General features: G+C 35.1%; 1 protein-coding gene across 1 annotated transcript in view; it reads right to left on the bottom strand.

Moving 5' to 3' along the window:
• The window catches only part of LOC118195849 (uncharacterized), a 137,247-nt gene that overhangs the window by 20,829 nt on the left and 90,340 nt on the right, over window positions 1-26,078 (bottom strand). The window contains exons 9-12 of the mRNA XM_085823141.1: window positions 22,174-22,488; window positions 17,216-17,406; window positions 12,753-12,833; window positions 11,514-11,570 (exon numbers count right to left, since the gene is read on the bottom strand). Of these exons, the coding sequence (XP_085679267.1) occupies window positions 11,514-11,570; window positions 12,753-12,833; window positions 17,216-17,406; window positions 22,174-22,488 (644 nt within the window). The remainder of the gene's footprint in view (window positions 1-11,513; window positions 11,571-12,752; window positions 12,834-17,215; window positions 17,407-22,173; window positions 22,489-26,078) is intronic.

Raw genomic sequence — 26,078 nt, 5'->3', positions numbered from 1 at the left:
TCTTACTGCAAAGTTATCAAAAATATAAACCTCTTGAAATAAGTAAAAATAATGTGCCAAGTTGTTTGTGGCGACAACATGTTTACTAAAATAAATTAAATTACTTTATCTGCCTTGACTGTGAGTTTCCTATTTAATCCGAATCGGCATTCGCCGTTTATTGCATGTACTAGAAAGCCCGGCGCTCATACGAAATGACCGCTATTATAGATATGATAAATTGTAATTAAAATGATTTGAGAAAAGGTGTCCGCTAATTCAGACTGAATTACCCAGGGCAGGCGGCGAGGACGCTTCTTTTCTTACTACCCCACGGGGTTTCCCCCTTCTACTTGCTTAATTGCTTAAAGTAAAGTGCAATGAATGAAACCACTGGTGGTTAATTTCTACCACTGGCCACCCCTAGCTCAATGAATAAAGGTGATTTAAATAATAAAATGGTAATTCAAATGTCAAAAATCTCTTTGTACACAACATTTCTTGTGTAGATCTTTCCATCTTTTTTAAGCTCGCCATCCAGAGGACCATCCGTTATTTTTAATTTTACTTCCGTTCTTTCACGAACTCTTGAATAGGTAACATAAAGTTGACCGCGTCCAAATGCAGGCTCAGGTAAAAAAAAATGCCAACATGCTTAAGCGTTTGGCCCTGAGACTTATGGATGCTCATAGCAAAGGCAAGTTTTACAGGAAATTGTTTACGTCTCAATTGAAACGGCAACTCTGTGCCATGGGCACTTCATCCCGTAGGCTAGTACAGTTATGCACGCAACCAATAAACTATGGGCGACAAATAGATACTTAAGCCGCATATATAGTATATATGGGGTGATGTAACATCATCTCCTCCGAAACGGCTGGGTTCCGGGCTTAGCTAAGCACACAGTTGGATTCCGCAGGTCCGTGGCACGCCATTTTGACCATTCGCGTCTTCTTGGGACTTTAATTAGCCGAGATATTAATTAAAAACTAATTTTCCCCTACGTTTTCCCTACATTTTCCACTTTCTTTCTTCGGTTTTCCCTATTGAGGGGATTTGACTAGGTGACAAATTCTTTTTTCTCTAATATCTACGGAACGGCGCCGAGTTGAAATTTCAAGACGCATATCCTCGGATTCCCCCCCCCCCCGAAAAAAAAAATCCAAATAAATCGATACAGTTCTCGTCTTCGTACGACTTTAACGGCCGAGATATTAATTCAAAACTGCGGAAACGTTAATTTCGGCGCTCATTTTTCCGAGTGGCAACAATAAACTATCGGCGACACACACTTTATCCGCTTAGATATATAAAGATATGTAAAATAGAAAAAATGCGATGGCTTTGTTCTACGCGAACTGTTAACCTCTAATTAACTTTCTGCAATTTCAGGATCTATCCCTAAACCAGTGCTTTCGAGAACATTCTGGTATGTTACCTAATTCCTATTATAAAAGAACAGTTCGCGCCATTTTTTAATATTTTTTCCCCGTCAGATTTCTTTTCTCCTCCTGCCGCTTGGTGTCAGGGGTTCATGTGGCCCCTCACCCTTCCCCATGCTATCTTGGGATGCTCTAGACAAGGGAGACGTGGCGCTATACCAATTAACCGCTATGGTAGAGGGGTAGTGCTCGCGTCCTCCGTCACTTATCAGTTTGTTTGTATAGTATGAGGCAGTAAATTTAAAGCTAATCGTATTCAGTCTTAATTACGATCGCATATGTAATCTTGGAGAATCTAAAAGAATAATGATTTACCATTTGAATTGAATAAAGATGCGGACTCAAAACAGCTAACCTCTTCTGTGTCATCATTTCATGCCAAGCTTTATGTGTGTGCCCGACTGCCAAAATATGACATATTTATAAAATAAGAGCAAAACGAATTTTTTATTTTATGCAGTTAAAATTCTTCTTCTCCAGTTTTTTCCTTTTAATCTCAAGAGCACTAATTTTATTTGGTATCATAATTGTGACACTCTTGAAGGAAATTCTTTTCTGTTATCTAATTTTTCTGGTCTTGATTCAGCTTTGATTTTTCTTGAATTTCTTGAATCATACGATATTTGATTTTTTTGTTTTGCTCATGTTGTGTCATTTTGTGATGTTTAACTCTACTCGCAAGTGCATTTTCTTAATAGCTTTAAGGAATAATCAGAAAATCTCCTTTTCAGGCAGCTGATAAGCACAATATTTTAGAAATAGTTTCCTCTAGAATTGCATATTTTCGGTTTGTTATGTTTATCTCTGAGGTCTACTGGTGCTTTTCCGTCAACGGCCGAAGCTTCTGTTATTTTTTTAACCCGATTTTTCGTCAGGCCGGGGAATGAAACAAAGACATTTATGAAAGCTTTCACATTATAAAGTTCTAGTTAATTTACGGGTCCTTGTCTACTAGAACGTTAGTGAAGAGTCTAGCAACTATCCGCTGATCGAGACCAAAGAAGGGTTATTTATTCACTCACAGAAATAATACAGTCGGCCCCTTCTCGGGCTTACAGGAAAGCCTCCACTTAGGTTTTTTGCTTAAGATAAAAAATAAGCAACTGAACTAATTCTAATTAACTGAAACTTTAACCGAAGCTGTACCAAAATAACTAAACGAGTTGGCCTGTAATTAAACGTCACCGGCGAATACTAACAGGCACGTAAGACTACGATCGAACGTAGTAAGTTAGGCTTAAAGCAATGACGTGGCCCGAAGGCAGAACACGCTCTAATGAGAACTTCTGAGCTCTTCTCCGGAAGTGACTGAACTTCGTATTAAATACGCTTTCTACTTCATTTACATAAAACGCAATACTGAAATCTCATTCTGGCAGGGAGTTGTAGGTTGAAAACATGTATTTAAAGGAAAGGGTTCGTAGAGTCATTAGGTTATTTTTATGCTGGAGACGTGAAAAATGAGCAATGTCCTCGCCTGGACATGAACCTGTACCTTCTCAAATACTCCCCGCGTGTTCTACCGTTACACCACAAAGGCATGCAGAAAGGAAGGAGAAAATATCTTACAGATTGCAAAATTAAAAATAACTATAAGGCTGTTAAAATAATCCCTACAACATGATTACACTCCTCGTCTTGGAAACAATGCACTCGATAAGAATAAGAAGCATTATGTTTCCCAAACGAGAACGTTGGCCTACCACAGGCAAAAGTGCAATAAGCCCGACAAGGTAATGATTTTGGATATTATAATTCTCAATCTATTAAAAGCTTTGAGAAATCGTTGTTTTTCGCTCTCGCAAATTGAAGGAAAAACATTGAAAACATTTCCGCTTCCAGCCAGGTTCTTACTCATGTGGGTTGCTCTTAAAACTTTCACCAACATTGGGTATTCTTCCTGCTTTCTTCCTGTTGTTGGCAGAAAACTCGGTCACTGAACCGGAGCCCTGCATGGGAAGTTCTGTTGTTGTTACCAATCTCATTTGACTGACAATGGTCAGAACAAGCCCACAACATTAATCGTGGCAAGTAGTCAAATGCAACTGCCGTTGGCAAGAGCTTTGAGCACTGTATAGGTTACAGCCCGACTTCAGATCAGTTCTGCCCTCTGACAGAGAGCACCCCGGGGAGACGGGTCTAAAGGTCTCCCACCCCTTTTCGCCTACCATCAATCTTTTAAGAGGATTTTCATCTCGCCGCGTATTTAGAGAGCCCTCACGCTGCATAGACATTATACATTTACAAATATCCATGCCTTCTCCGGGATTCGAACCCTGGACCTTCAGTATTAGTCGCTGACCACTATCTCGATTGGGTAGTCTAGAAGCTCTAGTTTTCATGTTCACAAGCATCTCTGAAGAACTGATACAGGAAGTCAATAGCTCGTCATTACAAGACACTAGCATAAAGATAAATAAGCCTGTAAATGGTTGTTCCTCCTTGGCATGTGGGCAAAAACTGGTTTTTCCAGTACGCAAATTCTTTCCTTTGTTACAATTATGAGCATGATTTTTTTTTCCTTCTGTAGCGATTCATAATGTCTAAGCTATTCCTATTGCCCACCAAATAACACTATGAGTTCAATTTTCACAATAAATGGACATAAAGACATAAATGGCTTCTTCTCACCTGTCTTGATATATTTATGCCAAAAGAAACTAACACAAAGATCGCTTTCAGCAATATGTAAAATTTATCCTATGATAAAATGTGCGCTTTAAAAACAAAGTAATTTTCTCTGCAGATGGAAAAAACAGACGATCAAATCAAATGCAGTTTCTGGAAGGAATAACACATTTGAGAAAGAATGAAAATGCATATGAGCATATGAAAAGTACTATCAGCTCCATAAAAATGTTATCCAATTTAGTTCAAACATTAGAAGTTGTTATACTTTTAGAGTAAAACAGAAGAAGTTGTTACCTATTTTAGTGTAAAACAGGAGAAGTTGTTACACATTTTAGTGCAAAAGAGATGAAGTTGTGATCTACTTTAGTATAAAACAGAAGTCATATTTTCATTACTGTTTCATTTTCAAACAAAAATTAACGGATCTCCGAATTTTAGGTTTCTTTGAATTGTTGATTATACACTCATGTCCATAAATTAAGGATAATGCAAAATCAGGCAAAGGAAGAGTTAGAAGCAAAACAAATTTGACTTATTTGTAAAGCTTATTTATTAAACAAAAGGTAAAGAGCAAAAAAAGATGCTATATGTTTGATATTATTAAAAAATTAGCGATTTTTTTCTCTCTGGAGCAAATTACAAAAAAGCCCTATTTACAAAAAAAAAAAAAAAAAAAAAAACAGTATTACATGGTTGGTATGATTGTTAATACATTGTATGTCTCCCAGACGATGCAATACAGTCCGTACAACGCCTAGGCATGCTGAGTATCAAATTATCGATTTGATCTTGGGGGATATTATATAATATACCACTCAAAAAGCAATGCTCTCCAAAGTTCCGGTAGACATGTAGGAGGAGGTTGACGGGCTGCAACTCGTCGGCCAAACATATCCCACACGTGCTCTACTGGATTTAAGTCCGGTGAGAATGCTGGCCAGTCCATACGGGTGATATCCTCCGATTGAAGGCATTCGCTTACGATGTTTGCACGGTGAGGACGGGCGTTGTCATCCATAAACACAAATTATGCGCCCATGGCGCCCCGAAACAAACGTACATGTTGTTCCATAATGACGTCCCGATAGACTGCACCACCGTAACGGTGTCGTTCAATGATGTTTTCTTGGTGGTAACAGGTACCTGGAGCTCTCCATATGAAAGTCCGGCGAGAATCAGACTCGTCAGAAAACATCACACAAGCTCACTGTTGCGGTGCCCACAATGCATGCTCTCTACTCCAGGCTAACCGCAGGCGATAGTGAGTTGCAGTAAGTGGAACGCATTTGACACGTCTACAAGCATATAGACCAATCTGCCCTAAGCGTCTGTACACGGTCTGCCTTGAAATTGTCGTACCAGTGGCTGAAGAAAGCTGACGAGACAGGTCTGAGGCTGTGCTCCGCCTGTTTCTTTTGGCAGTAACTGCCAAATACCGGTTCTCATTCGGCGTTGTAACTCTGATGCGACCTGTGCTGTAACGTCTATTCACATTACCATCATCTTGGAATCGTTTCCAAAGCCTGGAGAGGACACTCTGGACAATTCCAAGTTGGTCTGATACTTCGAGTTGGGTACGCCCACATTCCAGACGGCCGATAATTCTACCACGTAAAAAATCATCCAAATGCTTGCTTTTTGTCATAACTATTCGGTTACTGCACTGAAATGCTTATGAAGCGCCTGCGAACAATTTTACTTCTTTGCCTGTATTCCTTATATATCACTCTCTTACATTCTCGTCATTGTGACGCAGCATCGTGTAGTCTGGTTACTTCCTGAAATTTGCATATGATTCTTGAAGATGTGTGTAGTGATTTTACAGGTGATATATTTATTTTAAAGTTCGATTTCCGCGTGACTCCGAATTATCTTTAATTTATGGACATGAGTGTATAAAAAAGAAATCATTATGACAGTTTATTATGATGCTTAGTTGTTGAATGAATGGAAACGTGTTTATAGGAAGCTAACACAGAAAGTTAAGCTGTGATGAGAATTTCAAGTGTTTGAATAACTGCAAAGGCATCGTGGTGTTTTCCAGATGATATCGTCTACCCTTTTCAGCAGAAAAAAAAAGTTTCAATGTACGAGAACAATGATTCATTTGGTAAACAACGACTTCAGATGAAACTGAAGCCAAATACTGCGGTTATTTAAAAAAATCATATATAAAATTTCCCTATTGTATTTTGTGGTCGTTTATCAGGTTAACCAAGTTAAGTTGGTTTTATTTGGATCAGATAACATGTCCTCAACAATAGACGTGAAATTCCAGATTGTCAGATGTCAGATCAAGATCAGAGAGATGTTCTTGATTAATAAGTCGGAATTAGTATATGGGGGTAATACCTGCTTCAATGCTTGTTAAATAACTTATAAGTGATTCTCTTCCTCCTATGCGCATGCCTTCGGGGTGTAACGGTAGCAAACTCGGCGCGTATTCGAGAGGTTCAGGTTCAAGTCCCGGTGAAGGCATTGGTCATTTTCCACCTCTTCTGCTTTAAAAAAGACCTAACGACTCTATAGTGGCGCTCGAACTAAAACGTAGTGGATGGTGATTCTTCACCACCAGGAGTTGACGATTGGATACCCTAATCCCCAGTCGCATTTAAAAGGGGGAGTATTTAAGGAATTTTCTCCCCCCTGTCTGCTGGCCTTCGTTGTGTAACGGTAGCACACTCGAGATGTCCAGGTTCGAGTCTCGGCGAAGGTATTGTTCATTTTTCACTTCTTCAGCATAAAAAAAAACCCTAATGACTCTACAAAGTAATGATCCCTATACTTCTAATTATACCTACTATACCTAATAAGTTGGACTGTCGGTTGGTAGAGTTGGTACAAATTATGGTTTACTCTTTTGTTGTGATGGTTAATTGCTACGAATGACTATGTCTTAGCTTATGAAAGCTTTAGCTACTAATTGTTTTACCGATTCGGATATTTATTATTGCGAATTGGCCAATTTGAACTCAAAATATCATTTCTATAAAGACCTACTGGATTTTCTGGAAAAGTATTGGCTGTCGTTTATTGTCTTCCATAGGCTTCGATTGAGGAGAGGGTAAAATTGGGTATAGATGCAATATTTAGGAAAGTAAAATTTACGAATAACGGGAGACAATCGTTAGGTTTTTTTTGGGGGGGAAGTAGGGGATATGAAAAATGAGCAATGTCCTCGCCGGGACACGAACCTGGACCTCTTGAATATGCACCGAGTGCGCTGCCGTTAGCGTAATGGCAAACTGCACATTCAGTTGACCAATGTTAAATGAATTTCGCGTACTGCGCATGCCCAGAAGAGAATTTGGCACAATTACGACTGAAAAGAAGTAAATACGGTGTGTGGTTGATATTCTGTTATCTGGGCATAAACGAGATTTTGAAACGTATTATGTTGTAATTTGCGTCATTATTTAGAGTGTAAATACATTGTAAATTACGCAAAATTTTCGTTTAAGAACGATTACAGAACAGGGAACATTACAAGATATATCAGCTTAATCTTTATTGATTATACTTCTGAGGAATAGAAGCAATTGCCTATTTACCATACGTTCCATTCGTATATACTTTAACAAATTAAAGAATAAATTCAGTTTAAATTACTGAATTAAAGTCAAGGAAATTATTATAAATAACCGATATTAAACATAACGTTTATGAAGAAAACAAACCAAAATGAAATGAAACAGAAGCAAATACATTAAGCACAAACAAATTTCGGTAGTATTGGAATTGTAAACAGTCGATAAAACCTGCGACGTGCAGGCTTGTGTAGGGTTGCTTATACTCCCCTTAGTCGCCAGTATTTCCTCCTATGCCAACGGTAAACCACTGAGCATGCGCAGGATGAGAAATTCGTTAACATTGATCAACTCAATGTGCAGTTTGCCATTACGCCTACCGTTACGCCAGGAAGACATGCACAAAGAAGGAAGAAGATATTTTAAAGGGCGACTGGGGATTAGGGGACCCAGTCGCCAAAGCCTGGTGGTAAAGAATGATCATCCACCACCTTTCAGTTCGGGCTCCACTGTAGAGTCGTTAAGTTATTTTGATGCTAAAGATGTGAAAAATGAGCAGTGCCCTCACTGGGACTCGAACTTGGACCTTTCGAATGCTCACCGAATGTGCTTCAGTTACAGAGGCTGTTCGCCCATTTTTTAGACGATTTTGGTAAGCGATAATAAAAGATCGTTTGCTGCAAAGAAGTAATTGCAATTATACTATGTTTTTAAAAGTCAAAATTATCGTCTGTGGCTTGAAAATTTTGTTTTTATCAAAATGGCGAATTTAACAGAGCAGTGGTTCGAAGGCTACATTTACGCTCTTTCCGAAGAGAAATATGCATACTCCGTTATCCAAAAACGAAGTGAGAGTCATGTTTTTGTGATATCTAAAGCGTCGATAGGTATTATCATCAACAAGAAAGGAAAAAAGCGTCAAATTGGAGCCTCAAAGTGGGACAAAAATTCCAAACAAATATCCAAGGAAAAAGCGGACACCTTCGACTATCACAAATGTACTTTGTTTAATGTTAAACGAAAATCCCCTAGTTAAAGGACAGTTGCAAAATCATTAAAATACTCGGTGTCCACTGTAAACAAAATGATAACCGTTGATTTAAATCTTAAGAAAGCGAAAAAACGCAATGTGCATCGTCTTCTTCCAAAGCATATCGCTCAACGCAGGACACGCTGCAGAATTCTATACGAGAAACACTTATCCAAAGAAAAATGGAAAACAATTGTCACAATAGATGAAGCATGGGTGTATTTAAATGATTGTAGCAAAAAAGAGCCATTTATTATCAAAAAAGAGGAGAAAAAAAATTGATTACATGGTTCAAAATATCGAAAGAAAGTTTTTCTAAGGGATTTATGATTGTTGCTGGTTTTTCGTATAATGGCAAGTTAAAAATAAACAGAGTGAAAACAAAATGTCAAGATTAACTCCAAATACTATCAGGAACATATTTTATCGCCAGTTTTTCTTAATGAAATACCATGGCTTTACCTACAGTGCCATCCATCTATGAGACTCCATCAGGACAAAGCTAGCAGTCACACGTCAAAATCCACTGTAAATTTCCTAAAAGAAATGGAACAAAAAAACTGGTATCAAGGCCATACCCTTCACTGATATCCCTACTAAATCTCCCGATGTGTCACCTATGGATGTTTGTGCTTTCGGACTTTTAAAAACTGCATTATCCAAACGTTGTCCCAAAAGCCTAACAGGTCTCTGGAAAGCTGTTCGGGAGGAATAGGATAGAATGCCTCTTCTGCCACTTCAAAAGGCATTATTATCCTGGAAACTGCGATGTCGAAAGATAGTTCAGCATAAGGTATTAAGAACATTTAAAACACAAGAATTTTATGTAATTTAGTTTTGTGTATACAATATACATCGTCTAGAAAATGTGTGAACAGCCTCTGTACACCTCGTATGAACACAGAATGGAAGGAGAAAATGCCTTATAAACTTTTATTTAAATATGGAAAGGAGATGAATTTAGATCGAGGTGTTTTAGAAAATGCTGCAGTTCTTTTTAGCAGAATCCAACTCGGAATGCTTGGTCATTCATGTCATTCATGTACTCATTATTCCACCACTTGAGCATATGGGAGGAATACCTTTAATTCTACACAGCACAATGATAAACGTTGCATCACGTTAATCATTGTTGCACATAGATTTAACTCTAGACAGGTAATGCAAGTCGGTTCGAATAGAATTCTTTTTTTCCCTTTTGTAGTAATACAAGAAATCACACAATGAGTAATATTGTGAAAAAACTTCATACTAATTATGTAGAGATATAAATGAGATTTCTTGCGCTACTTGCTAGAATGACTGTTTCGGTTCGGTGCCTAAATTATCCAAAGTCCGTCACGCTTCGCTGATTAGATTTGCATAGGATGGGAAAAAATGTCCGGAACTGGGTTAAAATTCCATAATAGGGGTGAGCGCCAAGCTTGGCGAGAGTTTTTCATTTGGCGCGATTTTAATTTGGTTGTGGTTTCCGGCTGTATGTTTTCTTGTGGCAAACCTAGAGCTTTATTTCGGTAACTGTAAGAGCGCGAATTTAGTGTAGCCAGATTTTATTTTTAAATTTAATTTGGAATACTGTGTTTTTAAAAGTTTTACTGTTTAATATTATTGTTATATATATGTTTAATATTATATTTATATAAATATTTGCAGAAGGTTAAGCTTTTGTTGGTGGTGAGAACGTTGACATGAAGTTTATAATTTATGAATGTTTTCATTTAATTTTATTTAGTTAATTTTTTAGTCCAAAGGGATTTCAGTCCCGAAGGACTATTGCTTTCGTTTTGGCATTTTGCGTCGGACTCATAAACGTCGGTTCACTTTTCAAACTGTTGCCACAAAATGTTAGAGTCCTGCATTATATTTGAAGAAATTAAATAATGAAAAATCTGCATAAATGATTGTCTATTTCTCGCATTGTGATAAAACAATGGTACATAGAGCCATCGAATTTTGAATGACGAAATCCTACTGCGAATATGGGCATCTGAAATCCCAAATTTGGAATTTGTTTTATTATAGATTTTATATTTTGTAAAACTTTAACGAATTTTTGATTTACAAACTCAATGCTTTAAAAGCGAGAAATGGCAACATTATATAGAAAAAAAATACTTTTATCTCCAGCTCGCGAGACTGTGTATATCGGAAATTCTAAAGATATGCTTAATTTAACATTATTTTGCGATATTGCTCTTGAACTGAATTTTATGGTTTAAATGCAAAGAACATGATATTTAATAAATAAAGGTAACACTCAAAACGTTAAAAAAACGCCCCTTTGGACGTAATTTAAAATCTGAAAAATTTCAGATTTTTTTTTTTTTTTTTTTAGTTTTGTTTCTTTCATGTGGCAATCGAAAATGTGGAATATTTAAAGCTTTGAACGAAAGTTGTTTACTGTGTTGAATTCCACGACGATAGTAACTTGAATATTTTAGTTAGTTTGTGATGCTGAATACGCATAATTTGCTATTCTGTTTACGTTTAAAACTGACTTCGCAGTGCTCTGATCTGATAAGTGTATGCATTTATTTACTCAATAATTATTTACAAGAATTGTTGATTCTACTATTTTATGATGAATTACACATATATAGGACTATGTTTTTACTTGCAAAGCTGTTGAAGTTTGTTTTACTCATCTAGTATTTTATCATTTTACTATGCTGGTTACATAAAATGACGGCGTTTCACTACTGCAAAACTTAAAAGTTACTATTCTGTTTACGTTTAAAAATTACATTTAGTGCTTTAATTTAGTGCGCCTAAAAAATTCGCCAAATTTTTAAGGCCAAAATAGTTTGGCGCCAACTTACCCCGCTTATGGAATTTTAGCCCCGAACTGCGTAAACACATCGTGGAAAACACGAACATGTGGATAGTAAAAAAATTCGCACTTACTGTATCTAAAAATTGTACGTATTTCAGTATGTAGATCACCCAACAGCAGGATGTAATCTGAAATATGAATGTTTGAAAATTTTCAATTATTTTATGATTTTATGATGAAAAACATTAACTAAGGTAGACAAATTTAATAAAATAAAAAAATTAGTAAAAATTAAAGATAAATATAATGTAAATAAATAAATAAATAAATACCTTTTTGACACTGAGATATTTGTTAATTTAATGTAATAATTTCTTCAATAATAAAAGAACAGTATAGTTAAGAACGATTGGGTCATTGTTTTTATGTATTTGGAGTACGTATATATTATGAGATATATTTTATGTGTTATTAGTCCAAAAGGGCTTTGTCCCTGAAGGACTAATGTTTTCGTTTTGCGATTTTGCGTTGGTTCACTATAAATGTCCGTTTCACTTTTCAAACTGTTGCCACCCAATGTTAGAGTCCTGCAGTGTATTTGAAGATTAAATAATGAAAAATCTGCATAAATGTATGTATATTCCTCGCATTGTGGTAAAACAACGGTACCTAGAGCCATCGAATTTTGAATGACGTGATCCTGCTGCGAATATGGGCATGTGGAAGCCCAAATTTGAAATTTGTTTTATTATCGATTTAATATTTTGTAAAACTTTTACGAATTTTTGGATACGCTCAATTTAAAACTATTTTGCGATATTGCTCTTGAAATGAATTTTATTGTTAAGGGCGAAGAACATGGTATTTAATAAATAAAGATTAAATACCACGCCCCACAAGACGTTAAAAAAACGCCCCTTTGGAAGTAATTTAAAATCTGGAACCTTTCAGATTTTTTTAATGTTTTTTAATATTTATAGATAGATTTAATAGATAGATAGATTTAATATTTAATATTGCAGTGAAAAAATAATTAAAAAATGAATAACTTTTAAATATACTCGGGAACTGGTTACTTTAATCACCATGCCAGGTCACCTCGTCAAGCATTTCACAACTTAAAAAAATATTTATTTTCTTAATTTTTTTAACAGACTTCTCTTTGGGTTGCGTTAAACCAAAAATGCTAAATCAGGAGTTACAGCGTAATTGTTGGCGCTTAATTAATCATTATTTACAAGCTTAATCCATATTACGTTCAAATGCATAAGCTACAAATTATATGATATACTCACATATTATCAAGTTATTTAGAATTACATTTCCATTATTGTTAATAATACAAATTTATAATTTCTAACGTATCTTACTTTGTATGTTAAATCTCCTTTTGTTACCGAACCTCCTTTGCAAAACACTTCAGGACTAATATACGGCAAATTTGTAAAGATCTGAAAATTAAAAATATTTCAATAACAAATGCATTATGTACGTTTTAGAAAGATGAGAGCACAGATTTAATATTTAATATTGTAGTGAAAAAAATAATAAAAAATGAATAACCTTTAAATATATTCGGGAACGTGTCACTTTAATACGCTTACAAGGTTTAAGGAGGACGAAGATTACGAAAGATAAAATAATTTCAGTGGTAACATTTATATGATCTGGGAATTACAGTAAAGACCTATAAATATTCAACGAATTCATTGAAGCAAACCCAAATGACTGCTTTACAAAAGGCAACGTAGATGTTATGAGATATTTTTATCTTGATAACTATTTTAGATCTTTTTCTTCCCCTAAAGTCTTCTTTTCTCCTAGTTAATTATGCATGCAATAGAAATTTGCTATTGAAGGAATAAAGAAAGAACAACAATATTGACGTTACTCTTCTTCGAAAGAATTATTACGAAAGAATAGTAAGCCAAAACATACTCTGCTGCAAAATAGTATATGCACCCAGAAAGAACTGAGCCACATTTACGAAACTCGGCATTAGTATAGTGTTAGAGTATATAAATGAATGATAAAAAAAGTGGGGCAAAAAAAAAAAAAAAAAAAAAAGTTTTATTTACGACCGCGTCCAGTTGACCGCGTCCAAATGCAGGTAAAATAATGCCAACACGCTTAAGCGTTTGGTCCTGAGACTTACGGATGCTCATAGCAAAGGCAAATTTTACAGGAAATTGTCTACGTCTCAATTGAAACGACAACCCTGTGCGGTGGCAACTTCACCCCATTGGCTAGTACAGTTACGCAAGCAACCAATAAACTATCAGCGACAAACAGACACTTAAGCCGCATATATATGGGGTGAAGTAACATCATCTCCTCCAAAACGGCTGGCTCCCGGGCTTAGCGAAGCACACCGTTGGATTCCGCAGGTCCGTGAAACACCATTTTGACCATTCGTGTCTTCTTGGGACTTTAATTAGCCAGGATATTAATTAAAAACTAATTTTCCCCTACGTCTTCCCTACATTTTCCACTTTCTTTCTTGGGTTTTCCCTATTACAGGGATTTAGCTACGTGCCAAATTCTTTTTTCTCGAATATCTACGGAACGACGCCGAGTTGAAATTCGAAATGCGTATCCTCAGATACCAAAAAATTCTCCGAATCCATCGATACCGTTCTCATCTTCGTACAACTTTAATCGGCCGAGATATTAATTAAAAACTGCGGAAACGTTAATTTTCGGCGCTCATTTTTCCGATTGGCAACAATAAACTATCGGCGACACACACTTTAACCGCTTATATATATAAAGATATGAACTGCCTATTGGCAGAGATTCAGAAAGTTGTTAAACAGAGAAGTTGAACACTGCATATTAAAAGATCTTCCTAGTTAGGTAAAAAAACAATAACTTGGTTTAGATCTGCGATTTTCAACCGGTGGTACGCAAACGAAAAATAGGTGGTACGTAACGAAAAAAAGTAATTTTAGTCAATTAAAGTCACAATTCCCCTGAAGAAAAAGAATAATTGATAGCAATTTATTGTGATCGAACGATAACTGAAGATTTGAAAAACAAAAGTACGCCTGTTAACTTTTGGCTGAACCGAAAAAAAGGAATTAAGTTTGTAGACACATTAGTTATGTTCTGGAAGCAGCCAAGATGAAAAACAAGCAATCGCCTTCGCCCGGTCAAAAGATTGTACGCGTTGGTCAAAAAATTAAAATCCCCTGGTTTAGATGACAAGTGTGGCCTAGACAGAAAAAGCCATATTTTAAAACATGACGTAACAAATGTTGTTCCCATTTTTCATCGCAAGAAATTACTGTCGCGCTCAAAGAGCTGTGTATTTATGTTGTGTGACAGTTGTAGCGCCTTTGCGTTGTTGCTGTGTTAATGTGATGTATCTTGCTGGTGCTTTTCTTTAAAATATAAAATGACAATATAGTAGTATAAGGGAGTCGTTTTGGATAGGGTCATAGAAGAGTCCTTTATAGTATAACAATTATTTATTACCATGTTTAAATTACACACGGACATAACATTTAACTTTAAGAAAAATACAGAGCAAGAGTCTGATACAACCTATCAGGTTAAATACTTGACTTTTACTAAAGTACTTCCCTGGATACTCACCAGAGGGCACCCTTGTTGTTACAGTTACTCCAATAGATTACGTTAGCAGCAGAGTTTATATTGTTACGTTATTTTCTTCCTTCACGTTCGTACGGTGTTTGTAGATTTGGAGTGAATAACGACGACACTTGATGAAGTATCGAAACACACTTTATTTAGGCAATATTTAATCAGATAGGTCCAAAATCACTTTTACAGTCGTTGAAGTCTTATAAACACGCTGACACGTTCAGCGACACAGCCTTCACGCTGTCAGGCAATAACGGTGGAAACAGCTGCACTGAAAAGCACCCGAGTACAGCTTCCAGCTCTGCTTAGTCGTTCTAGGAACTCCACGTACTTTCGAGACTCTCCACGCGATGCACTCGACGATACACAAGAGTATAGCTCTCGACTCAGCGCAGTCTAAGACAAAACTCGACGATGCACTAATTCGCGATGCACTAAAAGACTCTCTCGATGCACTCGACGACAAACTCGGCGCTAGACTTCCGAGACATTCGCTCAATGACTGACTATCAGCTCGCTAGACGAGGCACGCACACTAACTGACTGCGGACCAGCAGGGTTTATATAGCTTTCGGCTTGTGTTCGAGAACATTCTGGGCTAAACCGGTAAGAATTCATTCCAGAAGGTTCTCCATCTGTCCATGGTATATCACCAAATTTGTCGCCAAATTCGCGATTTCTTGCCAAATGTGGCAACCGAGCCTTCCCTTGCCAATTTATGGCAACCCTAAAACTGCTTTGCGGGGAAGACATCTTCATTTCGTAACAATATTAAAGGGTTGGTTACAACCTCGTCCTATGGCTCCACCGACTCCCCGGCAAGGAGACAGAACTGGAAGATTTGGGAGCTCTTGTAATATTGTCTCTAGTCTCAGTTTTTTTGGTTTCCTGGACAAGGGGACATCTCTTTAAAGCACTATCTGGAACCAGAAGTTCTTGATCATTTCGGGAATGCAAAGTAACTTTTGGTTGTCTACCTCTCTTCTTTGAGAGGAAGAATGGGAAAAGGGGAAGAATCTTTGAAAGGTATTTGTGCACTCATGCCTTCTGTTACAGCAGCTAAAATTTGTTAGCACCAAAACAAGATCAATTTGTTTAGAAACCACGATAAAGATGCCTTTCGTATTCGAATCATCAAGTGTTGCAGTGTAAATCGAAATAAATATAAGAAATTCTGCGGTTTTAAAATACGCAAAGTTGAAATTTTGATTAGCTTTTGTTGAATGGTTTTTCGTGTCTTAAAACAGGCTGCAATTTAAAACTTGAGGATACTCATCTCAAGTAATGTTTATGAAGAAGTAAATATGGGCATCGTACAGTAATGAGTATCGCAGTAATATTTAAGGGGGCTCATACACCTTAAACCCCTTATGATCTTCGACTATATGACTGTTGCAAGAATTGGGATAACTTATTTATTTTAAAAGCAATTGTTTCCAACTTTTTACAGCTGACTACATAATATAGCTGCTTTAGAAAGTAGTAACCAGAAAGTGTGTGTTGCGACAAATATTTTTGTAATTTAATCCGCTTTGCAACAAACGTTTTCCTCATGTTTCCACCTTGCGCGCATGATATTTTAAAAATGGCTAATGGTACATACATGAAATTGGATGGAATTCTTTATATGGGCACTATTTTCTAACTAAACCAAAAATTTGATGAATAATTTAGTATTAAAAAAAATTATGCGTGAAAACATTACAGATTTTTTAAATAAAATACATTTTATAAACTCAACTCCAAATAAAATAAAAATTTAACATGAAATTCTTAGAATTTTAGGTTCACAGTAGTTTCCAAATGTTATAAAAGCTATATATTAAATATGGAATTAAATTATGCAACAGAATGTTTTAAACTGTGCGCGCAAGGTGGAAACTTGACGAAAAATTTTGTCACAAAGCGGATTAAATTATAAAAATTTTTGTGTCAACACAAACTTTGTGATTACTATTTCAGAAAGCAGCTATATTATGCAGTCAGCTATAAAAAGTTGGAAGTAATTGCTTTTAAAATAAATAAGTTATCCCAATTCTTGCAACTGTCACATATTCGAAGATCTTATGGGTTTTAAGGTGTATGAGTCCCCTTGCACCGTACAGTAATGAGTATCGCAGTAATATTTAATACTTTCAAGGAAATAAATAAAATATTTGGGGAAAAGTGAAAGTAATTATAAAAAAAAAAAAAAAAAAAAAAAAAAAAAAAAAAAAAAAAACCTTACTATTGTTAGAGAAACTGTGTAAACCACCACGAGGAATAAGTTGTATATGATCATTGGTATTCTCATGACGAAAGGCTTCCTGTTCTTCATAATGGCAGGGCCAATAAAGATGGTGAACAAGGCGTAACTTCCACATAATGCGAAAGGTAAGAGATTTTGTTGGACTAGAAACCATGTTCGAATCTCTTTATCTAAGGGAGAAAAATAAGCATTATTTCTGTGGTAAAAAAAAAATCTTGTTTCTGTGCTTGAACTCTGATAAAGAAGAATATCTGCTATAATTGTGAGAGTAAAATGAGCTTTTATGTCATTTCAGGCTTATTCAGCGTATTCCGTTTTCCTGTAAACTGAATTCATTTAACGAAGATTATTCATTCGTGGACTTTCCCGAGCTAGACACGTCATCATAAGGTTACTGCGGAGTTCTTTGTAAAGATTTATGTTCAACCACACTGTTTTTCGTATCTAATAGCTGAGTATCGTACTCGGTATCTAAAATGAAAATGGGTTGCTCAGTCCGCATTTATGAACAGGTTTGGTTGGTGTCAAGCCAGATGCGATTGGGAAGTTGATTAAATATTTATAGTCGTCAGTGATGAATCCCGGCTCTATGGTATAGATCAGGGGTTCTCAAACGGTGGTACTCAAGAGAAAAATAGATGGTACGCAAAGAAGCAAAGCATTTTTAACTGTTAAATTCAAAATTAAAACCCAAACATCCTTACTGAGTTTTTTCTCTAACACTCGTACGTTTATGTGATCTGAGCTTTGTTCAAGAGTGGTGGCGGTAGTAGTACTTTGTAGTGGTGGTGCTGAAGGTTTTCAATTTCTATTTAGATGGTACACGTTAGTCAAATCGTTGAGAATCGCTGGTATAGATGAAGTTCGAGTACACGTGCGGCGATGCATGAGTGAAACTTTTTGGAACGCAGATTTGGCTCAATGAAACGTAACACAGTTCAACGAAGCGTGCATTTGGCTCAATGAACCATTATGATTTTAGTATGTCCTCCTTTTCATGACATACTATTGCAAAGTTTATAGAGGGCTTTCTAGCCGGTCAGTGATGTGATGAAATCATTAAGTCAATTTTAATACTGATTTTAGCACCCAAACTTGCTATCAGTATCTATCTTCGCTTATTTAGAAATCTTAAAGATTAAAGAATTGAAAGAAACTGAAACAGTATTAAGAAAATGGTACAGAGATGCTCCATTATATCATCAAAAGATGGAAAATTAAGCGATTTTATACCATTTTCTTGATTCAAATGGGCTAGTAAGAATAAAGACTAAACTAAGAACGAGAGATGATACTGAAGAATTTAATAACCCAATAATTATTCCTCTAATCCTGATCACCAAGTTGTTAGAAATTTGGTTATCGCGACCGACAAGCAGCTTCTTCACTGTGGAGTGGAAATTTGGATGGCAAATTTTAGGAGAAAGTGTTGGATAATAAAAGGGCTAAAGACAGTTCGAACGGTGAGCCATTCTTGCATTCATTGCAAGCGATTCAATGCTAAATACGGAGACGCCAATTCTGCTCTTTTATGAAAAGACAAAATAAAGCGAGCAACATATTTTGAAGTAATCTAGTTGGTCTTCTATTCTTAAGAGAAGTAAACATAGGATCGCGTGCTGTTTACTGCGCATTTCCCTTGCAAATGATCTCTGTCAACCAACACAGTCTTATTCTCTTGAAGACGTTTCATTGGCCGGCTAGGATAACCACCAGTGATTTATATCAATAACGGTAAAATTTCACTGGAGCTGATCCAACCTTAAAAAATTTTAATTGGGATGAAGTAAGCAAGAGTTAAGTAATGTAAGACGCATAACTTGAAAGTTTGTCCTTCCTTCATCTCCTTGGTGAGATGGTTGGTGTTACTGGCTTATTAGATTAGCAAAACGAATCCTAGGCAAAGCCTCTTTGAGGTTAGAAGAGATGATTATACGAGTGTGAAAGTATTGTGAACACCAGACCAATTACTTACATGTCAGAAGATTACGAACTTCAGCCTCTGGCACCAGCGATGATCTTGCATAATCAAAACCAAAAATTAATGCCAAATCTTGATCATTTAGAATCAATTAATCTGTAGAATAGACACTCGTATAGCTGATATTGCATAAAGATCTTCAAAGAAGTTTCAAATTGGAACACGAAGGGCAACTGAGACCGAATACTAAGAAAATTACAGATTTTCTAGAAATAAAATTAGGAGATAAAAGTGCTAATCAAAATATTACTACTAATAATAATTCTGAAAGATTTAACGGGCCTCTTCAGAAGGCTACAGAAGTATTTGCTGGTAAAGCTGGCATAAGACGTCTTGTAAAACCTCAGACACAGAAAAGGTCTGTATGTTTTAGAAACAACTTCGAATTCTGGAGAAACTTTGCAGGGAAATCAGTACAGGTAGCTAAACCAACCTTCAAAATAAAAGAGAAACAAAGGAAGACTAATTACAGTAGTAATTTACCTCATATAATCATGATTTGCATCTTTCCGTGAAACCCCGGGGGGGGAGGCTTGAAGTCTTCCAAGCGCTAGAATCTTTCACCAGGACATAGGTTTAAATCTTGAGAACTACGAAACTCAAAGTGGGGTGAGGAGTGCATTTAGACTACTTTCATGGCAACGACTTCAGAGAAAGAATTATTTTTTGAAGGGAGGGAGAGTGAGAAGAAGGAAACGATGGAACTTCACCGTTTTTATTTTGGAACATTAAACTGAATTCGATTTTTGGGAGTTTTGAATCCGTGGCGGTCAGATATATGTTGCTCACATGATTATTATTTTAAACTAACAGTGCAAACAATAATATGTCCATATTAAACATGTATAACTCAGAAATCTGATAAGTTATGTCTGATTATTTCTGAGTTATGAATTATTTATTAAAGAAGTTATTTATTTCTACAGGATAGTTGGAATGTAATTCCGCGTTAAGAAATCATCAAAACGGTAAATTTTGAAATTTATTGAATCCTTATATTGATAGATATTACAGAACCCTAAGTTTTAAGATTCTTAATTTTGCAAAAAAGGTTAAGATGTTATTTTTATGCATTTAAAATTGTCAATTTAAAGATTTTTATAGTGCATTATTATTGTAATTTCTAATTTTACGATCTGCCTTCTGCGAATTGCTTTGATGTTATTTTTAATTTGTAATAAGATGAATAAATTTCAAGACACGAGATGCCTACTTCAGTTATTATTTACTACTATTTTACTTATTATTTTCCTCGTTTAGCAGTGACATCAACATCTTGGTTAATATGATTCAGAAAGAAGAAGGAAAAAATATCGAAGAAAAAGTGTACAATGAAGTGTTTGATTAATTTCATGAAATGAGATTTTTTTTTTGAATTTATAGGGTTCTGCTATGCGTAGATGTTCTGTATAACATATATGTTCAGTGTCCTTCAGGCTCTAGTAGACTGACAAGCGAGTTATCACTGTAGTCTGAATTAAGGTGAGAAAGTCTTACAAATATTAAAATAACCTTTTTGTTGAAATTCAAGTAACGTAGTTTGAGACTACACGCGAAATAATCTGTTTAAGATGGGTCAAGAATTAAAGGCGCGCTAAAGTCGGCTAGCAAAATGGCTGAAGCTGGAATAAACATTGGTAGAGCTGGTAGAACTGGTAAACTGACATCAAGTCTCAAAATGTATATACAACTTTAAAATTGGTTAAATAATATTGTAAATATTAAAAAGTGTATGGCAGCACTTAACATCTTATCGAGAATTCTAAACATATACTGATTTTAAATGATTTGTGATTTTGCTGCTGAATGTTGTGCAGGGAAAGCGTTGTTAAATAAATGAAGTTAAAAAGACGAAACGTTATTAATAAAAAAAAGTTGTGTACGTCATCTTACTAAGAAATCTGAACATTGATAAGACTTAGTGAGAAAAGATTGAAAATTTTAATCGTAACACTCCTCACGCTTTCGGGAATTCTAGGCATATGCTGCTGTTAAAATTGTGGTTTTGCTGTGAGAATTTTGTGTGACGTCAGTGGAAAAAAGTGCTTTAAAAAATGGCTGCACTTTGAAACGCATACGTGGTTTCATAAATATCGCACATAATACCATATATAATACCATATTAATTTCAGCTGCCATCTTCGTCGCTAGCGCGGTCCCTATATGTTTTGTACTTTCGTTTAATGCATTTTATTTTAAGTTAATGGTTTCTGTTTTTTTTTTCTATTTATTTCTATTTCCTTTCCTTTATTTATTTTTATTTCCCTTTATATGCATATATATTATGTGTATATATATATATATATATATATATATATAATGTTGTATGATGGTAAATTCACTTGGTGCAAAATTGAGTTATTCTAGATCAATGGCAATGATTACCTGCTTTTAATTTAATGAAAAGTCAACTAATTTCCGATCAATGCCAATGATTACTTGCTTTTAATTTAATTTCGTTTTACAATTGAAATTTTGTTATTCATGATTTAATTCAAGTCCCCGTTAAACATTTTTAAAAATTTACATTTAAGTTACTTTAAAACAATTTTCGGAATTAAACTTACTAATTATGGATTCACTCTTTTTAGATATTTCTACTAAAATTAATCTTAGGAGATAATATAATCAATATTTCTTTAGTATATATATATATATATATATATATATATATATATGAATTATCTTTTATTTAATGTAATCTAATTTTAACCTTCTATAATTGTGTTAAAAGCCTTCACTTATGTATTATTTTATCTTTTTGTATCAGTAACTCAATTAAATGCTCCTCGTCCCACTCACTGTATTACATATCTGATTGCACCAAGTATATCCATATAACTCAGTCATATCTTTACCTGTATTGTAATATTCTACAGAACCCATTAACACAACGTACGTTGTATCTATCCATCTCTAGCTCCGTATATGTTGGATCTGAAACTGTTCTCCCTACCCGTATTGCTTCCTTCTTCCATCCGTGGACCATTGACTGTTCCAGCACGGTGTTTGTATCCCTGAACACATTTTAGCACTCGTCTTGCACAAAACACACTAAAGTATTTTGTGAATTTTTGAAAAGGACTGAAATACAGCATTTTACTTGCAATTCGCCAAGTATGGGTGTGGAGAGCCTGCAATCCAGGACCTTTTGTAGCAAAAACAATTCCTTCAGCAGAGCCACCTGGCAGATATGCTAATTGCCCAAGTGGATCAGCTGCTCTGTCGTCGGTGGAAGGAACTTGGAACTCGTTGCTACGCTGGTGTGCAGCTATTATAAAAGTCCTTAGAGTGTTCTCGAAGGACATGATAAAAGTGAGAGCTCCTTAACTGCATTTCCCAGGGAAGATCATAGAAATAAGGTAGAAAGCGAGAACACTTTATCTTCCAGAAAGCAGATAACATCAGCGAGAACTGGAAGCTGATGGCACATGTGGCTCCATTTGCTGGTCGAAAAGGAGAAGAAAGTTATGTACATTAATAAATTTAAGAAGATAAAAAATGTTACGTAGGTCATCTTGTTAAGAAAGACTAAACAATGGCATGAGGGACTGAGAGTGACAGTTGGAAAAAACTTAACACTATCCGAAGTTCCAAAAATATGCTGCTTTTAAAATTTTTATAATTTTATTGTTGAATTTTATGTGGCATATTGGCGAAGAAAGCGATGTTTAATAATAAAAATGCAGTCTAAAAATAAAATTAAAAACTAAACAAGTTGTGTTAGCGGAAGTCAATCCAAGAGCAGACTGGTAAACTGCGAGCCCATCCAAAGCATGAGAAACATCAACAAATCCTCTGGTGCTACGTTAAAATCTGAATATTTTCTGATGTTGCATTTTAGCTGCATGACATCAAGACCATATCTGCATTCCTTGAAGTGAACAAATTTGACAGTTGGAACAACTAGAATTGCTTTTCTGACCAATGAAGAAATTCATGAGCTATAGGAGAAATCGATTTTTTATTGAGCAAGCGAGATGCGGCTTTTGTTTGGACACTTTCTACGCTCTTTTATATTTCGTAATTCAGCATGAAGGATTAGAAACCGTTTGAATTTTCTCATTTTAAATTTCATTCATAAACAGCTGTTTTCTTTTCTGAATCAAATTCTAAGGATATTCTCAGTTGAAAGACATTCAAACAGGCAAAGAACCACAGAACTGACCTAAATTGAAACCATTTGTGGTATGGTGGCAGCATACTCATCTGTAGTCATTCTGGGCGAAGGCTTATTCTAAACTTAGAAGATATCTAACTAGTAATTAAAACCATTGGAGAATTAGGCTGATTATTCATCAGCTTTGTTATTGAAAGTACTTGTCAGGCCAGCATAAAGCTGATAAAAGGATGTTTCATAAATGACTTCCTCAGTGTAGGCCAGGAATGTTATTACCATCAACTTAGCAAGTCATTATCATAGTGTTATTACCTAAAGCGGGGCAAATTATTGTCAGCATACACTAGTGCGGGCGATTACGGAAGAAAAGCCATTTTCATATTTAATGATGCGTTAAAAATGTAATTCCATAGAATCTTATCTAGTGTTATAAAAGAAATTAAAACACCAGTAAGAAATTAGAACAAAAAATCAAAAAAGTATGACAATTTTTATTGGCATTTTAGTATCGCTTTGTTTACTTTAAATTGATTTTATCAGTTAATTTTTACATTAATTCTTTTAATTTTTTAAATTTATTTAATGAATTTATCTCGATAATCATCCGGATATAATCAGAAATGTTACTATGTTCAAAAGCTTTCGGCTGCTCCTTCGAAAGAATTTTCAACTACTATTTTTTTTTATCTTATGTTATTTTCAACTTTGATTTTTTTATTTTAAATAATATTTTTCCCGTTAGTAAGTTTACCACTTTTAATTGATTTAATAATTATCCTTGATAAAAATGTAACCCATATAAAACTGAATTCTAACTTTATGTCGCGATCACTCTTTAAAATTATTAAATACGGCTGAATTATAAAATATGACATATTTATTTCTATTTTTGGAACAACCATGGATTTATTCTATCAAAATTATTAGCTAGAATAAAAATATAAGGCATAAATTTTTATTCAAATCGCACTTACGATCAAACATGAAAAAGGAAGTTATATCCTCAGGAAACAAGAAATACTTAATATATGAGAAAGATAGCCATTTTCTGTCGCATTTGCTGTTTCTTTGAAAGAATAACTTGCTTACAGAAGAGAATTAGATGATGCACGCAAAACTCAGTCCACATATATGTATCGTACGGGCACAAGTTTTAGCATTTTATATTTCTATAGCAAGAAATAATAAAAGGAAACAAACGTATCAATCATACCTCCAGTATCAAAAGTTTCTTCTAAGAAATTGTCAATTTTTTGTAGAATCATCATCTTGCATATTTAATGAGGGAAGCACTTTCTGTTAAAAAAAATCTGAATGTAAAATTAGAAAAAAATTATTTTTGACATAAGTATGTTATTCTTAGTATGGTTTAAGATAAATTGCATAAACTGAAAAGTGTAAAGCAGATACAGAAGATATTACTCACTGATACGTTTATATATTCCACTTGAAAAGTCAACTAATTTCCGATCAATGACAATGATTACATGCATTTAATTTAATTCTTGCCTTTAATTTATTCCTTTTACAATTGAAATTTTGTTATTCATGATTTAATTCCAGTCCCCGTTAAAACATTTTTAACATTTTACTTTTAAGTTACTTCAAAACATCTTTCAAAATATAACTTACTAATTAACACACAATAACATGTCGAATAAAGACTAATTCAGAAGTCAAACAACAAAATTGTGCCAGATTATATGCTCTTCCCAAAATTCATAAAAGTGGTGTTCCTTTCCGCCCTTATTGTATCAAATTTAGGTACTGCCTCGTATCCATTAGCTAAATGTTTAGTTTCGAGATTTTCCACTCTATTAGACAATAACATTTACACCATAAAAAACTCAATAGAGTTTGTGAAAAAGGTTAAAAACATTTCTCCTAGTAATTTACCCATGGTTTCTTTTGATGTAAAATCATTATTCACCAATGTCCCAGTGGAGGGTGCATTAAGATGTCTAGAAACCAGACTTCGCGAATTTCATTTCTCATGCATCGAAACTGATGAGCTAATTTCTCTCACTCAACTCTGTTTGAAACAAACACATTTTGTTTTCCAAAATAAATATTACAAGAAAACTGAGGGATTAGCCATGAGAAGCCCCCTCAGTCCCATCCTGGCTGATATCTACATGCATTATTATGAATCAAAATGGTTTGAAACTTTAAACTTCCCTGTATGGTTCCGCTACGTAGACGATACTTTTACCCTGTTTGAAGGTAATAAAGATGATTTAAATAAAGTTCTTTCAACAATGAATTCTATTGATCCTGCTATTCAGTTCACTTTTGAACTTGAAACTTGCAATTTTCTTCCGTTTCTCGACATTCTGATCACACGTAACACATCCAACTTCAGTACTACGGTTTACCGTAAACCTTCATCGGTTTGCCTTCCACCACACTTTAAATCATTTCATCCGACTAAATAAAAGTTAGCTTAATTTTATTCCTATGTTTTCCGTGCTCTTCGAGTTTGCTCCTCCAAACTAGCCCTTGATGAAGAACTGAATTATTTAGAAGCAATAGCTATTGACAGGGGCTTTTCACCCAACATTATTAATCAAGCAGTTAAAAAATTCTCATCTCAACACACTAAAAGGCACACTCTTGTTTTAGGAGATTATAAAAATTCTGTTGTCATTTTCCTTCTTTCCATCAATTAGCTATAAAGTTGCACATATTTTGCAGAAATTTAACTTTCGGGTCGTTTATTCTCCCATCAATAAAATTCCGAG

This window comes from Stegodyphus dumicola, chromosome 9, assembly GCF_044657685.1.
Source record: "Stegodyphus dumicola isolate Sdum_Otavi_A_Nest chromosome 9, ASM4465768v1".
NCBI lineage: Eukaryota > Metazoa > Arthropoda > Arachnida > Araneae > Eresidae > Stegodyphus > Stegodyphus dumicola.
The sequence above is the reverse complement of the archived record's forward strand: the minus strand, read 5'-3'. Positions and strand labels throughout refer to the sequence as shown.